The sequence below is a fragment of the Channa argus genome, chromosome 6 (genome assembly GCF_033026475.1).
Source record: "Channa argus isolate prfri chromosome 6, Channa argus male v1.0, whole genome shotgun sequence".
NCBI lineage: Eukaryota > Metazoa > Chordata > Actinopteri > Anabantiformes > Channidae > Channa > Channa argus.
The window spans coordinates 6,794,224-6,810,764 of NC_090202.1; the positions used below are offsets into that span (position 1 = coordinate 6,794,224).

A 16,541-nucleotide genomic window follows, 5' to 3' on the forward strand; every position below is an offset into this window, starting at 1 on the left:
CGTGAAAAAAAAAACACACACATCCACAGCCTGAAATGTACATAACACACTGTGCAAATATGTATTCTTGAAGTTTATCTTCAGCAGTCTTAGGTATTTACCTTGAGAGAGTGGTTTGTTTTTTATCCCAAAGTCCCTTAACAGTATACAGTCTAATAACTTCACATACAGGTTTAGGTATATTTTGGCAAGGTGTTGATGAGACGACTGTTGATTTGGGCCCCCTCACCTAAATTCCTTCACAAATCTTTTACAGCAAGCAAAACCGGTTTTACTGTATCTATGTGCATATGACTATTGTTCTAAGATAGAAAGTGCTTTGTGACTCTATCCTTTAAGCACAGCTTCACAAAGATGCTAACGTGGGCTCGTAAGGCTCTTAAAAATTACCTCACCACAGTAGCCAAAACATGCAAGTGTTAAAGATTTTTTAGTATAGCTTCTCATCTTCAGTAACTTCTGTCTATGTCTGTGCCTTGTCTTTCTTTATTTCTTATACGTGTTCTTTATTTTTTACTCTTTTCATCCAGATGCTCCCACTACTATCCCCACACCCACCACCAACCCAGTCAACACGCAAGGTACTGTATTCCCCCACTCCTGTCCCTCTCAGCAGTCATGTGTGTACGTGTGAGTATGCGCGCATGTGTGTGTGTGCATGTGTGTGCACAAGAACCAGGGCTTGTACCTGGCCAGTTTTAATCAGATATTGCAGCTGATAGGTGACAGTGAGGACAGGCAGCGCAGCGCTGTCAGAGACACCTGCCATAGCCCTTTCGAGTCACATGTTTGATCTGAGAAAATGTAGAGACTCTGCTTTGCTGTTCTGTTATCTTATCAGCATCTGCAGCTATATCTCAACCGGCCCATCCATCATATTATAATGCCCTTTACATCTCCCCTACAAATGCCAGTCACATTCGTCTTTGCAAGCCCAAAAAACATCAATAACTATTTTCTCAAAGACATGTGAAAAGAATGAGAGGTAGTTCATTTGCAACATTTATAGCAGGGCAACCTTTTGACATCTTCTGTACGCACTATTTAATACTTTGATTTAGTTCTGTCGCAAAAATTCATTTCAATATTAACCTTTTTTATTTAAAAAAAAAACATTGCTATTATTTCAAAAGCACCACTAAGGCTACACAGATGGCGAGGCAACCTTGGGAGTTGACATTTGGATATGCCAGAATGTGACATTTCAATACAAAAACTATCCTTAAAGAATAGATCGGTTTATCAATAGCTGCTTTAGAGATACAGCAATTTTGTCCCTTTTGTCACGACCACTCTGCAATTCATACGGTCATAAAAATATGGAGTGGATATATAAATATAAGTTTGAAGCTCAGTGGGAAACTGTACAAAACAACACTTTTTTCTTTTCATAGCAGCTTTCAGATATAATTCATTTATACCTTTATGTGATCAAACAATTGGCTCTTCAGTAGATTTTAAAGATGTTGTATCTATGTATTAAATATGGGGTCAATAGTCATTAATGTGACACTTACGTCGAGTCCCATTTGTGAGTTTAGGTATCTGTTCACTTTGACATTGCACTTCTCCTCTATATGCTTCAGATGACTTCCCCGTGTTTGTCTCTACTTTAAATCTCCCTGTCTCCGTTTCAGCTGCAGCAGTGATCACGCTGCATTATTTCAGGTCCCTGTCTCTCTCTGTGGGTGTGGCACAGTCAAACAGGAAGTTGCTGTTGCACAGCTGTGCTTTACTCTGCATTTTTCTCCCCTAAGCTCTTCTCCTTTTGAGCTGCAGTGAAGCAGCCGCCTCCGTGTTTTCTGCTGTTAACATTCCAGTAATTTCCGAAAGACAGATTTGAAAGAGGATTTGCGGTGATTTATGCAGTACATGTTGGGAGGATGTAATTGAGCTTTCTTGCACTTCACCACTCTTTTAAATACCCTGTCACAGGGGCAATGCTAAGCTGGCTTGTGGTAGATTGCTTTGCACTACCTTAATCAGCATAACAGCACAGTATAGCATTTTCCCCTCGCTAATAAGGAAGTATACAGCATGATTTCGTATTCCTTCGGTATAACCAGGGTGTGACTTGGCACGACCGCTGCCACCATCAGCTGTGATTTTCTCTTGTAATCAGAGTCCACAGAACTGCTGCTATATATGATCCCACTTTTAAAGGTCCAATCAGAGCAATATCACTTCATGTAAATTAAAGATTTCACTTTTTACAGATATCATTATGTAAATATTTGGTTTTACTGTTATAATTACTGTAATTATCAGAATGGTGTATATGTTTTTGTTTGACTCTTTATATAGATTGTTTTTGTATATGAACCAGTTTTTGTCGTATTTTGCCAACTCCACCTGGATAAGGTTCGTTATTGATGCAAAAAGATCTTAATTTCTAAAAGCTATATGATTTTTCTCTTCTTCCTTTATGTTAAGACTTTGGGTTTTCTTTGTCTACCAAATTGTCATTTCAAGGCCTAAATATTTTTTGTGCATTGTGGGATCAGATGCCACAGTAAAGCACAGAACCTCTCAGTTGTTTATCTTCTATGCTGTTTCATGTTAAGAAAGTTTCACAAGAGTTCATATTGTCAGGTCTTTCAGTATCTTAAAAGATGTAGAGAGTGTGTGTGTACACCTGTGTGTGTGTGTGTGTGTGTATAGATCTCATGGGAAAGATATAAGTCATGGAAATATCTCTTTCATATTTCAAGTTTTAAGAATTTGTTTGTCTCTGTGCATTTTTATTGAGTGTTTGGGTTAAAGCTTTACTTGATGGATCCTGAATTTTTTTCCAATGTAGCCAAAAACTACAGATAGTCATGCAATTCAACCAATGTGCAACATTAATATCAATTAAGGATATATTTAATTGATATTAATCAATTAAATAAATTGTTATTAATCAATTAAATAAATATTTAATTGATCTTCATTGATATTAATCAATTAAATATATATTCAATTGAATTTTGTGTTTGAAACTAATATGGTTTTCAACTAAAACACATTCCATCCTGTAAAAAGACTTAACAGTTACGTTACAAACACACTACCTTATCTCCACACACATATAAAGTGACCCAATGGCACATTTTCTCTCTACTCGGTCATTATGAATGCTTGTTAGTATTTCTAGGAAAGACGTCAGATGGATACTGATGTTAGTTTTAGGAACTAATTTGCGGTTTATTTTTAGGACATTGTGGGAAGTTTCCAGGAAATTATCTGAGAAATAGGTCACCTGTAAAATAAAGAGGCGCTAATGTTTGCACAGAAACACAGAGCCGTCAGCTGCGTTTTGGTATCTAACCGTTGCAGAGAAATCTCACTTCTGAACACAGGGAGTAAATGAATCATGTATGAATGAAACAGAATATGGTCTTCAACATGGACAGGGGGAAAATAGTGATAGTTTTTTGTCGGTGGTTGTATTTCTTTTGGACAGAAGGTGGAATTTACCCAGAATCCCCTGCTCTGCTGGAATAAAGGGAGTCTGTGGCCATAATGCTCCAGCTCGTCAGATGCTCAGCGATGATCCAAGGCAGGGACATCATATCCTGGCTAAGCCTTCAGTAAAACCCCCTACCCCAGCCCTGCCTTGGTGAGAGGAGCCAGAGGAAAGACATGGAACAAGTAATTATGTTGTATACTTGATTGAAAAGACCCTATGTTTCTGCAAATATGCTGTACGGGGTAAACTGTTATTTACCATCCTGCAGTTAAACCTTATTTGAATAATGTAAAGGCAACACACAAACCCACATACTTATTCCTGTTATTTATATATTATTATCTATATTTTATAGTTATTCAGTAGTGAAACATTTAGAGGCTCCGGGGTGTGATGCAGCGTTTTCTGTATTCTGGATTGTAGATAGTACAATGCTGTAAATTAACTGTCAATGAGAGCTTTTCAACACATATTACACTATACATAAACCAGAGTCTGGCCTCCATACTGCTCCCTTCAGACTTCATGATAACACTAACTCTAATACAGTTTTTATTGCTTGCTTAGTGAATCCATAGGAGAGTTGTGGATCCTTAGGACCATACGGTGCACAGTATACATACATGACTGCAGGGTTTACCTAATGTCTCTGTTCTGAGGAAATCAAGTGATTCAGTGCCAGAAGGTATTTCAGGAATCCATTTCTGGCAGGTTTTCATACGTGTTTTGTTTGCTGTTTCCTCCCTCAGCACTGTGTTAGGTGTTGGCAGGTTTGCACTGCTGTTAAGTCTTGGGATTCAAGCACTATTGACTTGAACAAAGACTGTTATGAGTGCATTTCGAATTCAACATAATTAGTCATTAAACATTTACCAGTGTTGTTTTAGCTCTCACATGTATCATTCCTCTTTGAAGTATTTCATTGGAAAAATTAAAGAATCATTTAGAAATGCTAATTAGTTTTTTTCCGCCCATTTGTTTACACTGATTCCTGCTTGAAACTGGGTTTTTTTCTGACCTGCATTTTGTTTTTTTAAGCCTTTTAGTTATTAGAGAAAAAAAATATCCTTATTGTCCATTTTAATTGGTCTCCAGGGAATAAGTTAGTAATGCCAGGCTTCCCTGAAGTTGAAAGAGTGTTTCTTTCCAATAAAATTATTTTATTTTTTTGGTGTTTTTTTTTTTCATGGAGCAGTTGTAAATGATGATGAGAGCTCTACCTACCACATTAGGGTTTGAAGATTGAATGTTATGTAGCAATGAACTCACATCCTGTCCTCATTTTCGTCTGAAAACGTACTTTTGCAGCAGGTTGCTATGGCCAACTCTAAGGGGCGAGATTTCTATTATTTTGTCAACCTTTTCTTTAGCCTTGATCTCGACTTGGAGAAAACACGTTGAAGGAAAAGTATGAAGTGGAGATGGGTGCTAGCATCTTTTGTGTGGGGAATTTTTCCAATCTCAAAAGATATAATAAACTCCCATGGAGGAGTTCAAGTTCACTGTTACAATTTCCATTCATTTGCCATTTCATTAGTTGTAGTCACACCATCAAGTCTATTTCTGCCTGTCTAAATGTCACAGCTGTGTTTGGACTTTAAATCATCGTTTGAGTTATCAGTATTACGAATTATGATTTGGTGCTAATCTCAGGTTGACTTCCCTTTTGGGTGGCAACAAGTACAAAAGCAATGGATGTTAGCAGCGCTAACAAGCAATGTCATGAGAGTGGCTCAGAATCATTGTTTCAATAATACAATTTCAATTGTAATGCGCGTGTAACAATTTGTGTGTGACATGCCATAAACTAAAGAAAAAAGATGGGATAGCTGAAATATTGCATGTAGTTGCCTGGTGACAAGCTCACACGTCCGATTTCCACACTGACAGATACTGCAGTCTGATAGGATGCTCTGTTATGGACCCGAGTGGCAATTAGTCATTCCAGTTCAGCGACGGAAAGGTGTGACTGTAAAGCATGAGGTAGCGGGAGTTTAGCCGAGCACATTTCACCACCATGCACGCACAGGCATCAGTTGCAAATCCTTTTTATTCCCCCATAAATCCCCATGTCTGCGCACATCCTGTCAGGACACCGGTGTGGGCATGTCAGTGCTCCCCGATCGAGCTGTGGGCAGAGCTGTGCTGGCGGGGATGGACACCGGCCACATTACAGACGACATAATCAAATTCTACTTATTTCAAGTGTGAGGCTACAAAGGCTGCTGTAATAACACTGTCTGTCATTGTGAGATTCTATTTTCTATTCTAAGCACCATGTAGTATTATAATCTACACGGACAGCCACAGGGAATCACAGACTTGATCCTGGATGTGATAGAGCACAGAATGACAAAGTAATCTATACAGGAGGAGGAAAGGTTGGTAGTAATGAGCGGATGACACCTCAATGACATCGGTTTTTGTTGAATTCAGAGATCAGCGTTAGCAGGGTTAGCACATTGTCAACAATCAGTTGACAAAATATTGTGAACACACGTGAATAAAGTCCATGGAGGAGTTGATAGAACAGAAGTCAAAGTTGTGAGCAAAGAGGGGTCGCTGTAGTTAGGTGTGTGTGTGTGTGTGTGTGTGTCTGTGTGTGTGCAGGCCATTAACAATCACACTTAAAATTAATGATCAACCATGATAAATAAATGATAAACCAGTGTCTCTGATTTTTCTAAGCATTGAGCCAAATCCTTGGGGCTCTTCTCAAGAGTTTTGAGTTGTCATGGAGACAATTTAGACAGGATATGTGCAGGCAATGAAAAGTCTTAAAAAACGGCTCATTTTAGTTTGCTTATTAGAAGGGCATTCAGGGGCCACTTCACCAATTGTCAACATGCATCCTACAGTTCTCAGGGAGTACATGCTTATGACTGATATAAAATGTCCCTCTGCCTCCCCTGCATTAAAGTATCTCCCTAGCTGAAAAACTATACTCGTACTACAAATGTTGTAGGCTTTACATGCTTTACAAATTTTTTTTAAACAGCTAGAAAAAAGGGGTCTGGAGGGACTGTCTGCTGTAGTCGTGAGCAACCTGCTTCTTCATAACCTAAAACCTACTCTATAAGTTATTATCACTTTAGCTACATACAGAATTTTAGTCACACGATAAATGAATAGCAATTCTGCATTAATAAACATATAGCCCAGCTTCACAAAAATGCTACAATCAAATGTCTTTTCTGCATTTAACCCATCCCCCTGGGAGCAGTGGGCAGCCACAGGCAGTGCAACTGGTGCGTGGGCTAGGATTTGAACTGGGAGACTTCTGCATCCCAGCCTGATGCTCTACCCGTTGAGCCACCAGGCCTCCAAAATAAGAAGACGAAGGCAATTCACAAACGTGTGTAGCTGAGATATCCGGACTTTAGCTTCCCTTTATGACTAAAGCCCAGACAATGCTACAACTTACATTTCTCATAATGCAACAAAGAGCATCTTGTTAGAACTAAACCCCTTCTAGTCAGTATATTATTAACATGTGAAGCTGTTACCATGGATGTCAATCTCAGTCACACACTCAGGGAACCGATACTGAAACTGACTGTTACTGACATTACAGTAGGATGTTTGTACTTTTGCCTTCATACTGCAGATGCTAACCTGCCGTTATGTTTTTTAAAAAAAATGTAAAAACCATGTCATGTTTGTAAACCTAGTGAAAAAACATAGTTCGAACACAGTTCCTCAATTTGTGACACAGACATTCTAACAGAATGTGTGAACCCCCAAACCTTATAAAAACCACAATAGATCATCATAGGCTCTTATTATTTGCCCTGGAGCCACAGGAAACATTACACAACTGTCTTCACAGGCTGGGTAGTACACTTTCTGACCACTGACCTTTATGTAAAAAAATCATCTCATACAATACCATACATTTTAGAGCTCTGTATTGAATTTTGTTACGTAGCATGTCTCATAATCCTATTTTCAAAATGATGTATTTCTGCAGCAACATCGGGAAAAAAAATTTGCAAATTGGAGTAATATTTATTGCATGTATTTAGAAATTTTAGCTTTTGTGGCCCCGTGTTATAAACACAAAACAACAGTGTTTAGCAGTGTACTTGATACAGGCAACATTATACGCAACCAACTGTGCAGTTGACACTGTAGATGTTATGGGATTGTTCATTTCTCGTTGAAATTTTTGCGATGCCGTTTCAGTGCCAACTCTGCACAGATGCAGATTTTTCTGCCGGTTAAATAAATCTCTCCCTTGGTGTGCAGAGGCGGCTGAGAACCTGCATGTTTCCTTGCACATGTGTCAAACGGCAGACAGCAGGGAGCAAGGTGAGGGCAGAAAGATGTAGGGGGGGGGGGGGGGGGACTGTGCACAGGCCATTTAGTGGGTGTCTGTTCATTAGCATGGAGCATTGGCCATTCCCTCTCCTCGGGGAATGAGCTGTGCTATCTGACATGCCCGATACAGTAAACAAACTGCACCTCGCACATCCCTGCTCCACACACACGCACACACCGACGCTCAGCAAAGGGTTTGTTTTGTGAAGATGAGTCCATTTTTCGAAAGCACTCGACTGAAACTAAAGTTTTCTTATTAATTAGCTCGGTTGCAGCTCCAGTTCCAAGATGTCCTCCTGCTAACGGAACGCAGCTTAAATAAGACGCCGTTTTGGGGGCTGAGATGTAAGCGCTTGTCTTAGGCCCCTCAACTTGACTTATTATGCCCCCTCAGTGCTGTGAAACTCTGCACTCTCCGCTCGTCTTTTATCAAAATCATTCAAGTTTAGAGCATGACTAGTGAGATTGATGGAAAATTGAGCTGCTCTGTCATGCAGCAAAGAACAGTGCAGCCATTCCCGCACCCGCCACTCCTCCATCAGTCCGAATGTGCACAGATAGAGACTATTGATAAATGTCTCTGAACTATTCTAAGACTGGAAATTTAGACACTTCAAATTTTGCCTTGTTCTTCTGCGGTGCGCTGATAAATCTGGCTAAATGCTAGACAGTGATACTCTCTGACACCTGAGGCAGCCGCGTATTTCTCTGCGTGGGGACACCGGGCGTCAATTTATTCCCAGACTTGTGTCTATTTCTGATGATTGAGCTCTATAACTTCCAGAAATGGCCTCTTAAATCACAATGTATTTTACAGTGCGTGAACCCTCGCCGAAATTGCAGACAGTGTCTACTGTTTCATGGAGAAATAACTGTCTTAAAACATTTTTCAACTTCACTCTCTCAAGAGGCCTATAGGCCGCCATTTCAGCTATATGAAGCACTGAAAATATCAATATAAGGAGTTATGTTGTACATCATAAATGCTTTATGCTTCATAACGTCGACGCTGAACTTTATTTTAGGCTGTTTAATAGTTGATGGTGTTTTTGTACCGAGCCAACCAAGCCGTTTCCCCCTGTTTCCAGTGTGTGTGCTAAGCTAAGCTAATTGGCCTCCCATTTTGCCATTCTTTTCATTCAGCTCTCAGTTAGAAAGCAAATAAGTTACCCCCTTTCCCAAAAGGTCAACCTATTCCGTTAAATATAATACCTGAATGGATTTTGTGAGTTAAAATTGGCTTGATTTGGAACCGTGTGATGGGATGATAACACTTCACATAAAGCTGTGGTAGGAAAACAACAGCAAATGTAACATTTCTGTCATTGGAAAGCTTTACTTTTTGATCATTATTTGAGGTGGTTTGCGGGATTTGTGAGTAACTAAGAATTTCATGGTTTAATAGCCCCTTTGTGGGATGTTTAGTTACAAAGCATGAACTATTTATCATGCGCTACAGAGCAACTCGTGCCCTCGTGTCATCTCCTTTCTATTGGTAAACAGGTTGGCTTTCTTTTTTTTCTAATGTTTCCTCTCTGTGGTCGGGTCATGCTAAAATGCTTTGGAGGAAAACAAACCAATTTAGTTCATTTTGGCAGCCTAATGCTTTAATAGCTTCCAGTGTGGTCCACGTCTGTGCGAGGGTATTAGTTTGTGACTGGCAGAGAGGGTTTTCTGATCATGAAATTATTTACGGTTATTTTCCTGTTTTCAGACTCCAGAGCTGGTGAGGGGGCCCCACAGAAAATTGACCATGCTGTCATCGGAGGAGTGGTTGCCGTGGTGATGTTTGCCATCCTCTGTGCACTCATTGTTCTTGGTCGATACTTTGCCAGACACAAAGGTAAAACACCGGCAGTGCAATCATACTTGATCATGAACACATCTTAGAGTTCAAGTGTTTTTTTGTTGCGAGTGAAGTGCAATGGGATTGAAGTGCACAAGAGGATGAGGAGGCGTGCTGGCTAATTTATCGGCACTCTTTTGCAGGAACTTACTTCACCCACGAAGCCAAAGGGGCAGACGATGCGGCCGACGCAGACACGGCAATCATCAATGCGGAGGGGGGACACAACAACACAGAGAAGAAGGAGTATTATATCTAAACTGGACAGGCCAGGAGAGACGGGTGGGGACGCTGGTGTTTGGTGGTGGTGGGGGGTGCTGTAGGAGCATTGTGTCTCACTCTGATTGGTTACAAGATGGCATGGGCAAAATTTAAAAAGGAGGAGAAGAAAGAAAACCGTAGAAAGTATGACTAGCATGGCCAAGTGGTAAGAAGCGGCATTGCTGAGTCTCCTATCCGACCCTTCCTGGACTGCTGGGGCCTAATTCTGTACAGTTCAATTATTTTACAGACAATTTTGTGCCTTGTTCAATTTCTTTGGTTTATTTCTTTGTTATTTTTTTAACCTTCACTTGCTTGTTGGATTGGATTTTTATTTTTTATTTTTTTCCCCCTCATGTACTCCACCTGATCGATGGGCCTGGTGTTTGTCTATGTGTGCTGCAGCTAGCTTTTAGCTCTTGTACCCAGATCTGAGAGGAGCCACTTCATTCCCCCTTTTTTTTTTTTTTTTTTTTTTTTTTTTAATCTTCGGAGGTCAGTAAGTGAAACACAGTGTCGACACATTTCTCTCTGCTGGGTCATAGTCCAACAATCCCTGCATATATTTGCCACATACATGCAGGTCTGATTGGATTCAAATATTTCAACATGAATTTATACTCACCCCCCTTTAATGGCACTGGCTTGAATGCTAGTGAAACAGTTGTGAGTAATCGTGCTCCTCATAGAACGTGTTTGTTCCTGAAAGAGAAGTAGGAGTGACCTTAGCTGTCGTTTGCACCAAACACAAATGTGCGACTGCTCCCTTGTTGGTTTCAAGAAATCATCCGATGCTTAGTAGACGTGAGGTCAGTTTAGTATTTGTTTATCGTGGAGTGAAGTTTCAGACATCCTGACAGCGGTGCTACACCGTGATGTCGAGCTGTAATTATTGTATGAGGTATAAGGATTTTTCTCATGATAAAGAGAACCTCTGCTGTCTTTATTCTTTTTTTTTTTTTGCCAGCGGGTAAAAAATCTGGTCCTAAAAATTAGTCCTAACGGAGTTTAGATTTTGGGAAATGTATATCTTCTTGCCCGGTGTCAAATGAGATGACTGATAATGGTTTTAAGACAAATATGAAGCTACAGTCAATAGCCAGTTAGTAAAGCTTAGAATTAGGCTGGAAAAGAGAGGGGGGGGGGGGGGTATGTGCAGTAAGATGGGGGCTGAAAAAGCTACTTCGTGCTAAAAATAATAGCATAAACCACAACAGGTCATTATTTGTTTTGGACTTTTGCACGCCAGTCTCACAAGATAAAATATGTTAATAAACCGTCTTTAGAGACCTCATACTGTAACATCCTACCTACCTATAGCTTCATTTTTGTGAAGACAGGAGACTGGCATCAATCTTTTCATAGGGCATTTGCCAAGAGGTTTATTTCCAAAAATATGTAACTCCTGTATGTAGAATGTCTACGCGGCCTCAAACACAGCAAGCTGTGATTCTGACTCCTGTCTGTCATGGTCAGCAATATATTCTTTCCGTGCTGAATCCTGTCCGCTGCAACAGCCACCAGGACGATTTAATGTTGTGGCTGATCGGTGTAAACCCTGCGATGCCTAAAGAACATCTGGTCCTGCTGCATATAATCACAGAATCCTTATTTAAATGTAATATTAGTTAGAAATTGGTGCAGCCTGTTGTGCGTGCTTTTGGTTTAAACATTCAAATTTTCCACATTTTCAAACCACCCACATGGTCGGCCCTGGACAAAATCTAATAATTATGCCCGTGTGCTTATATACGTTGAATATTTCTTGTATACAGAAAGGCTAAAAGTCCACTTTGCAGAGTGCTCATCTTTAAATATTAGATTTTGTCAATGTGATAATACAGTATATTGACCATTTAACTGAAAATGTTATAACAACCTTGGTTTATTTCATTTTCCAAGGTTTTACCTTTTTATTTAATTGTACTGCAGTTTAAGGAATGTTACACTTTCAATTGCAAAGTTTCTTTTCAGTGATGTACTGTATATGGTATCAAAGTATGTTCGTATGAATACCCATAGCTAGTGAAAAGAGAAATCACTTATTTCCTGGCTTAGAAATCCTTTTTTTTTTTTTTGCCCTTACCCACACACGAGTAAAGAGACATTCAATCACTGCAAACATGAATCAGTTATATTTCCTTGCTGTCTGTAAAGACATTTTACCTTTGGGCTGTCTTTGATAATGTCTTATCAAAGATTTGCGTAGAGCTTTAGACTTGGTTTGGGAAAGATCATTTTCTTACTGTCATCCCGCAGCCTCAAATCTACTGTTACGAATTTCTCTCCTTCTTTCTTTTTACCAACACAAATGAGGAAGCTCCTCATTTCACTCGCAGACAGAAGCAGTGTGCACACCATGGATGCTTCATGCCTCTGACTCTGTCACAGCCAGAGGAGTAAAACATGGTTGGTAATAAGTGAGTGATTCCATTGTATTGCCTGAATTCTGAAAAAATAAAAAATAAAAAAATCTGTAAATGTGTTATGAAAAAGGATAACCACTGCCTTAAACACACCTCTTGATACTTATCATTTTAAAGGAAAAGACTGAAGGACTTAATTTAGTGCCTTCTTTGATTTTGAGGCATATGGTTAGTATCACACAGTATCCTCATGTACACTCTTAAACTATATCTTGTATATTTCTAATTCACAGGGCCAATACTCTATATAGGTTGTCTGTATTCATGCAGCATACACTTGCATCACAATTACAACAAAGAGCAGAAAATAAATACTATATATGTATAGATAGATTTACAGTTTATTTATATATATATATATATATATATATATATATATATATATATATATATATATATATATATATATATATATATATATATATATATATATATATATATATATATATATATATATATAATTTATATCTCTTTGTTTATCGGGGTGGTGTGGCAGCTTCCGCTAACTATAATATCATATGCCAGGATGTAGTATTTCTTTTCTTAATTAATCATCTCCAAACATTTTTAATTTGGTCACAATTATTTGTTCTTAATTCAGTAATTTGGATATTATCAAGGACAAGGCTCAATAGTATTATCAGAGAAAAACACGGTACTAAAAGCTATAATAAGCTACAATAACAGTACATTTTTCTGGATTTTAGAGTTTTGGTGTCATGGAAACACGTACGTGCATGATAAATTTTATTCAGAGGTTTAATATTTATCTTAAATTGTTCTCAAGTGAGTGCTGCTTTGAATCAAGGAATATTAAAAGATTGCCAGAAGTATCATTCTAATCCCGCTATTGATTTGTTTTAAATAATGATCTTTAGTAACTTTGTTTTCACTCTCTCAGGTTCATGAGTGTTAATAGTTTTTTTTTTTCTTTTTGCATCTCAGGTAGAATGCAAATTTAAGGCCCCAAGTATATACTGTAGTACCACAGCTATTCAAAAAGTGAAGAAATCACAAGATGTACATGTTTTTCTCAGTTGTACATGTTTCTGTGTTCTCAATATGGTGCACTGTTACAGTAAATGTTAAATATTATTTTGCATAGACCTAGTTCACAAAGAAAGAAAACTAGATTTGTTAAGCAGATGAAAATTATGTACAGTTAATGTCAACAAAATCACAACGATGTTCATAAAACTTCTTCCTTCACTGTAACACTTTGCTCATACAGTATTGGTTATTTAGTAATTATAGGATGTGACCACAGACAGTTTGGATTCGATCAATTCATGCATAGAGTTACATAGATGAAAAGATGGTGTATTTACTGTGACATGAAGTTTTATGAATGATCTGTAACATGTCTTGGGTATTTTGGATGAAATTCATGTTTAAAGCCTGGGACGGGAAAAACATTGGAGGGGTTTGGTTGTTTTCTTATCCCCCAAAATGGTTGTTTTTGTTGTTGAATCCAGAAGAAAATTTCTTTCTGTACCCAGGTGACATTTTCCTTTGGTGTAGTGAAGAGGATGTTTCTCATTTGACCATGCATATTTTGTATTGGTTCACGCCAACATTTTTACAAAAGGAAAAAAAAAATCAGAAGAGTACTTGTCTTAATAAAAAAGATATCAATGTTTAAAGCCGCGTGCTGTTGTGACTTGATCAAAAACTTGGGTTTCGCTTTGTAGTCCTGTCCTGCTCAGAGACAGCAGAATTCATTAGCTTCTATTTGTTGTCAAATTCCCTCTGACTGTTTAATGCGCTGAATACATTAGCTGCGGTGAACCTGCACACTTCATCCTGAGCTGCTGATACTTGTCAAACCCCAAGAAGAAGAAAGACCTTGAGCTGAGGTAAAAATACTGTACCGATGTAGATTCGATTTGGATGAGCAGCAGCAGCAGCAGCAGCAGCAGCAGCGGTAGCAGCAATACAAGCTCCCGTCAGTGATTGACACATGCACTGTGGTACAGATAGAGCTGAGAAATGTTTTAGATGACACAATGACTGACACCGACAGGCTCGGGGGCCCCTGTTAAGGTTTCTGGCGGAACACGTGGATGTTAGTGATTTGACAAATTGATAGGCATTTTGGGGAACAAGACCTAATTCATAACCATAAGCTATTCTGTCATCATATTTCTGTCGGTGCCTCCATTTCCCATTACTTTAAGTGATCCATCGCAGGTAAAGGTCAATAACATTATTTAAAGTTTAATGGGAATAGTTTAACCTTAGAAACCAGCCACTTTTCTCCCTTATTCATACAATCATTGGAATATAAAGCTTCCCTCAAGGAACATAAAATACCTGCCTATTGATTTTTGAAAAATGACAGATTATGGGGATTTGCTATATTTATTAATTTTTTTTTTTCCCAGGGTTAAACTCTTGAAATGAAATCGTTTGAATTAAAAGCAGGTATGAGCATTTGCTATTCGGCTGTGCCAGCTGTCAGTGCATCGTCGTGACTGCATGAACGTAGCAGGGTGATGTTTCAGTTAGATGTTCCTAATCCCATTTAAATGTTCAGTTTTAATTCGGAATGACATGTTTAAGTGTAATTAGCACAATGGGGAAATTGAGAGTGAACGAATGTCTGAGCATGGCTTGTTTGGTTGGCTAATTGATTGATTGAGATTGATGGCATGTAGCACTTGGCTTGGCTGAGGTATAATTAAATGATGGGGGAATAAATAGTGGGTGAACAAAGGCAAACTCAACAGGCTCTGTCTGCACACTTATCTCCTTCTATGTCGCTCCTCTTTAAAATAAAAATACTCAAGGACTTGCATAATACCTATTTACTTATTTACTGGCTGGTTCGGTTGTTAACAAGATGACAAGCCCCCCTACATCCTTTTCAAACTGCTTCTATTCCCCACAGAGAACAGCTCAAGGGCTTTTTTTTTTATTGCTATTTTGTTTTGCTTCAGAACATTTAAACCATTTTTAAATATAAGATAAAAAAAAACAAACCTCTGCCTGAATATAAAATAATAGCAATTTCAATGTGCACAACTCTTTCCCACAGTGTCGCTTTCAGCCGGAAAAAGAATTGTACAGTTGGGTGCAAAAGTTTGCATTCACCTTGATAAATTCATTTAAAAAATAACTTGAAAAACTTCCTGTTGAAATAGCACTTGCACAAACAGAATGTGCATTAAGTATTATGTTAATGAAAAACAAATGTTTGTTCTACTCTTCATTGCTTTACTCTCTTGGTTATCTAAAGGGGATGCAAACTTTTGCACCCAAACTTCAGTATAAGCTCCTGTACAGTTATGTTAGATTCCCAATAGAAGGGGCAATGAGAGAAAATGTTGGATTCAAGGAGTAGTTCACTGTAGTCCAACAGTTTTTATTGTTTGTTTTAAATAATTATTCATTATTAGTTTATTCACTGTAGTTATTCCAACCATTTTATGCTGGTTGCTGTTACAGCTTAATGTTAATCCTTATTAGGCAATTAAATTAATTCATTTTACCGTTTCAAAAATCTATCAGACCGCTGTGGAAATAAGTCCTACAAATTTTAAACTTGTTGTCGCCTCATCCCAAAGACAATGAATGTTTTTAAAGGATTTTTGGTTAAAGGCATGAAATAAGATTTTCACAGTGTATCCTGCGGCTTTTGTGCATTTATGTGTCAGTTGCTAACAAGTGGCTAAATGAGACAACAGAAGTTATCAGGAACGTTGAATGTCGTCAGGCTCATCGAGCTTATAACTAGCGATCACTAGTAGAAGGTCACTAAAAGGAGAAAAGCTTCTGTAGAAGATGTGAGGGCACTAAATCACATTACAAACTGAAAGTTTAGAGTTGGTGTAGTAAGCTTCTGTTTACTACAGACTTTATTTTCTGCAGTAATAAAAATACCAGTGGAAAGTATTTTAACTTTTTTTAACTTTTAAAGTTGAAATAACTAAAGTATTTTAACTTGCATATTGTTAACTTGTATATTAAGTTTGATTTCAACAGTTACAGCTAAACATTTAACAATTTCAAAATACATATGAATTAATAGTTTGGTCAGTTTTCTTATGAGCTAATTTTCAGTTTTCTATTTTAAAATTCATTCTTACTTTTAAGACTTTAAGACTTCTGAGTCACTCTTTTTTCACACAAAACTCTTTTCCTTTTTTTACACAATCGCAACTGCTCCAGCCAATTTAACGTGTAGTTGTTTCAGATTTTGCAGCCTAAATCTTACTTTTTTTTATTAACCTAATAT

General features: G+C 38.2%; 1 protein-coding gene across 4 annotated transcripts in view; it reads left to right on the top strand.

The window, feature by feature from the left end:
- Positions 1 to 12,643, top strand: part of cadm1b (cell adhesion molecule 1b) — a 143,096-nt gene extending 130,453 nt beyond the window's left edge. The window contains exons 9-11 of one of the 4 annotated variants that reach the window (XR_010914702.1): positions 531 to 581; positions 3,446 to 3,633; positions 9,486 to 9,615. Coding sequence is in view for 3 of the 4 variants with exons in the window: in XM_067508503.1 (XP_067364604.1) it covers positions 531 to 581; positions 9,486 to 9,614; positions 9,761 to 9,876 (296 nt within the window). In the remaining variant the exon portion in view is untranslated. Of the gene's footprint in view, positions 1 to 530; positions 582 to 3,445; positions 3,634 to 9,485; positions 9,616 to 9,760 lie in introns of those variants that run through there. The other 3 variants (XM_067508503.1, XM_067508502.1, XM_067508504.1) reach the window with 3 other exon arrangements.
- Positions 12,644 to 16,541: the final 3,898 nt, after the last annotated feature.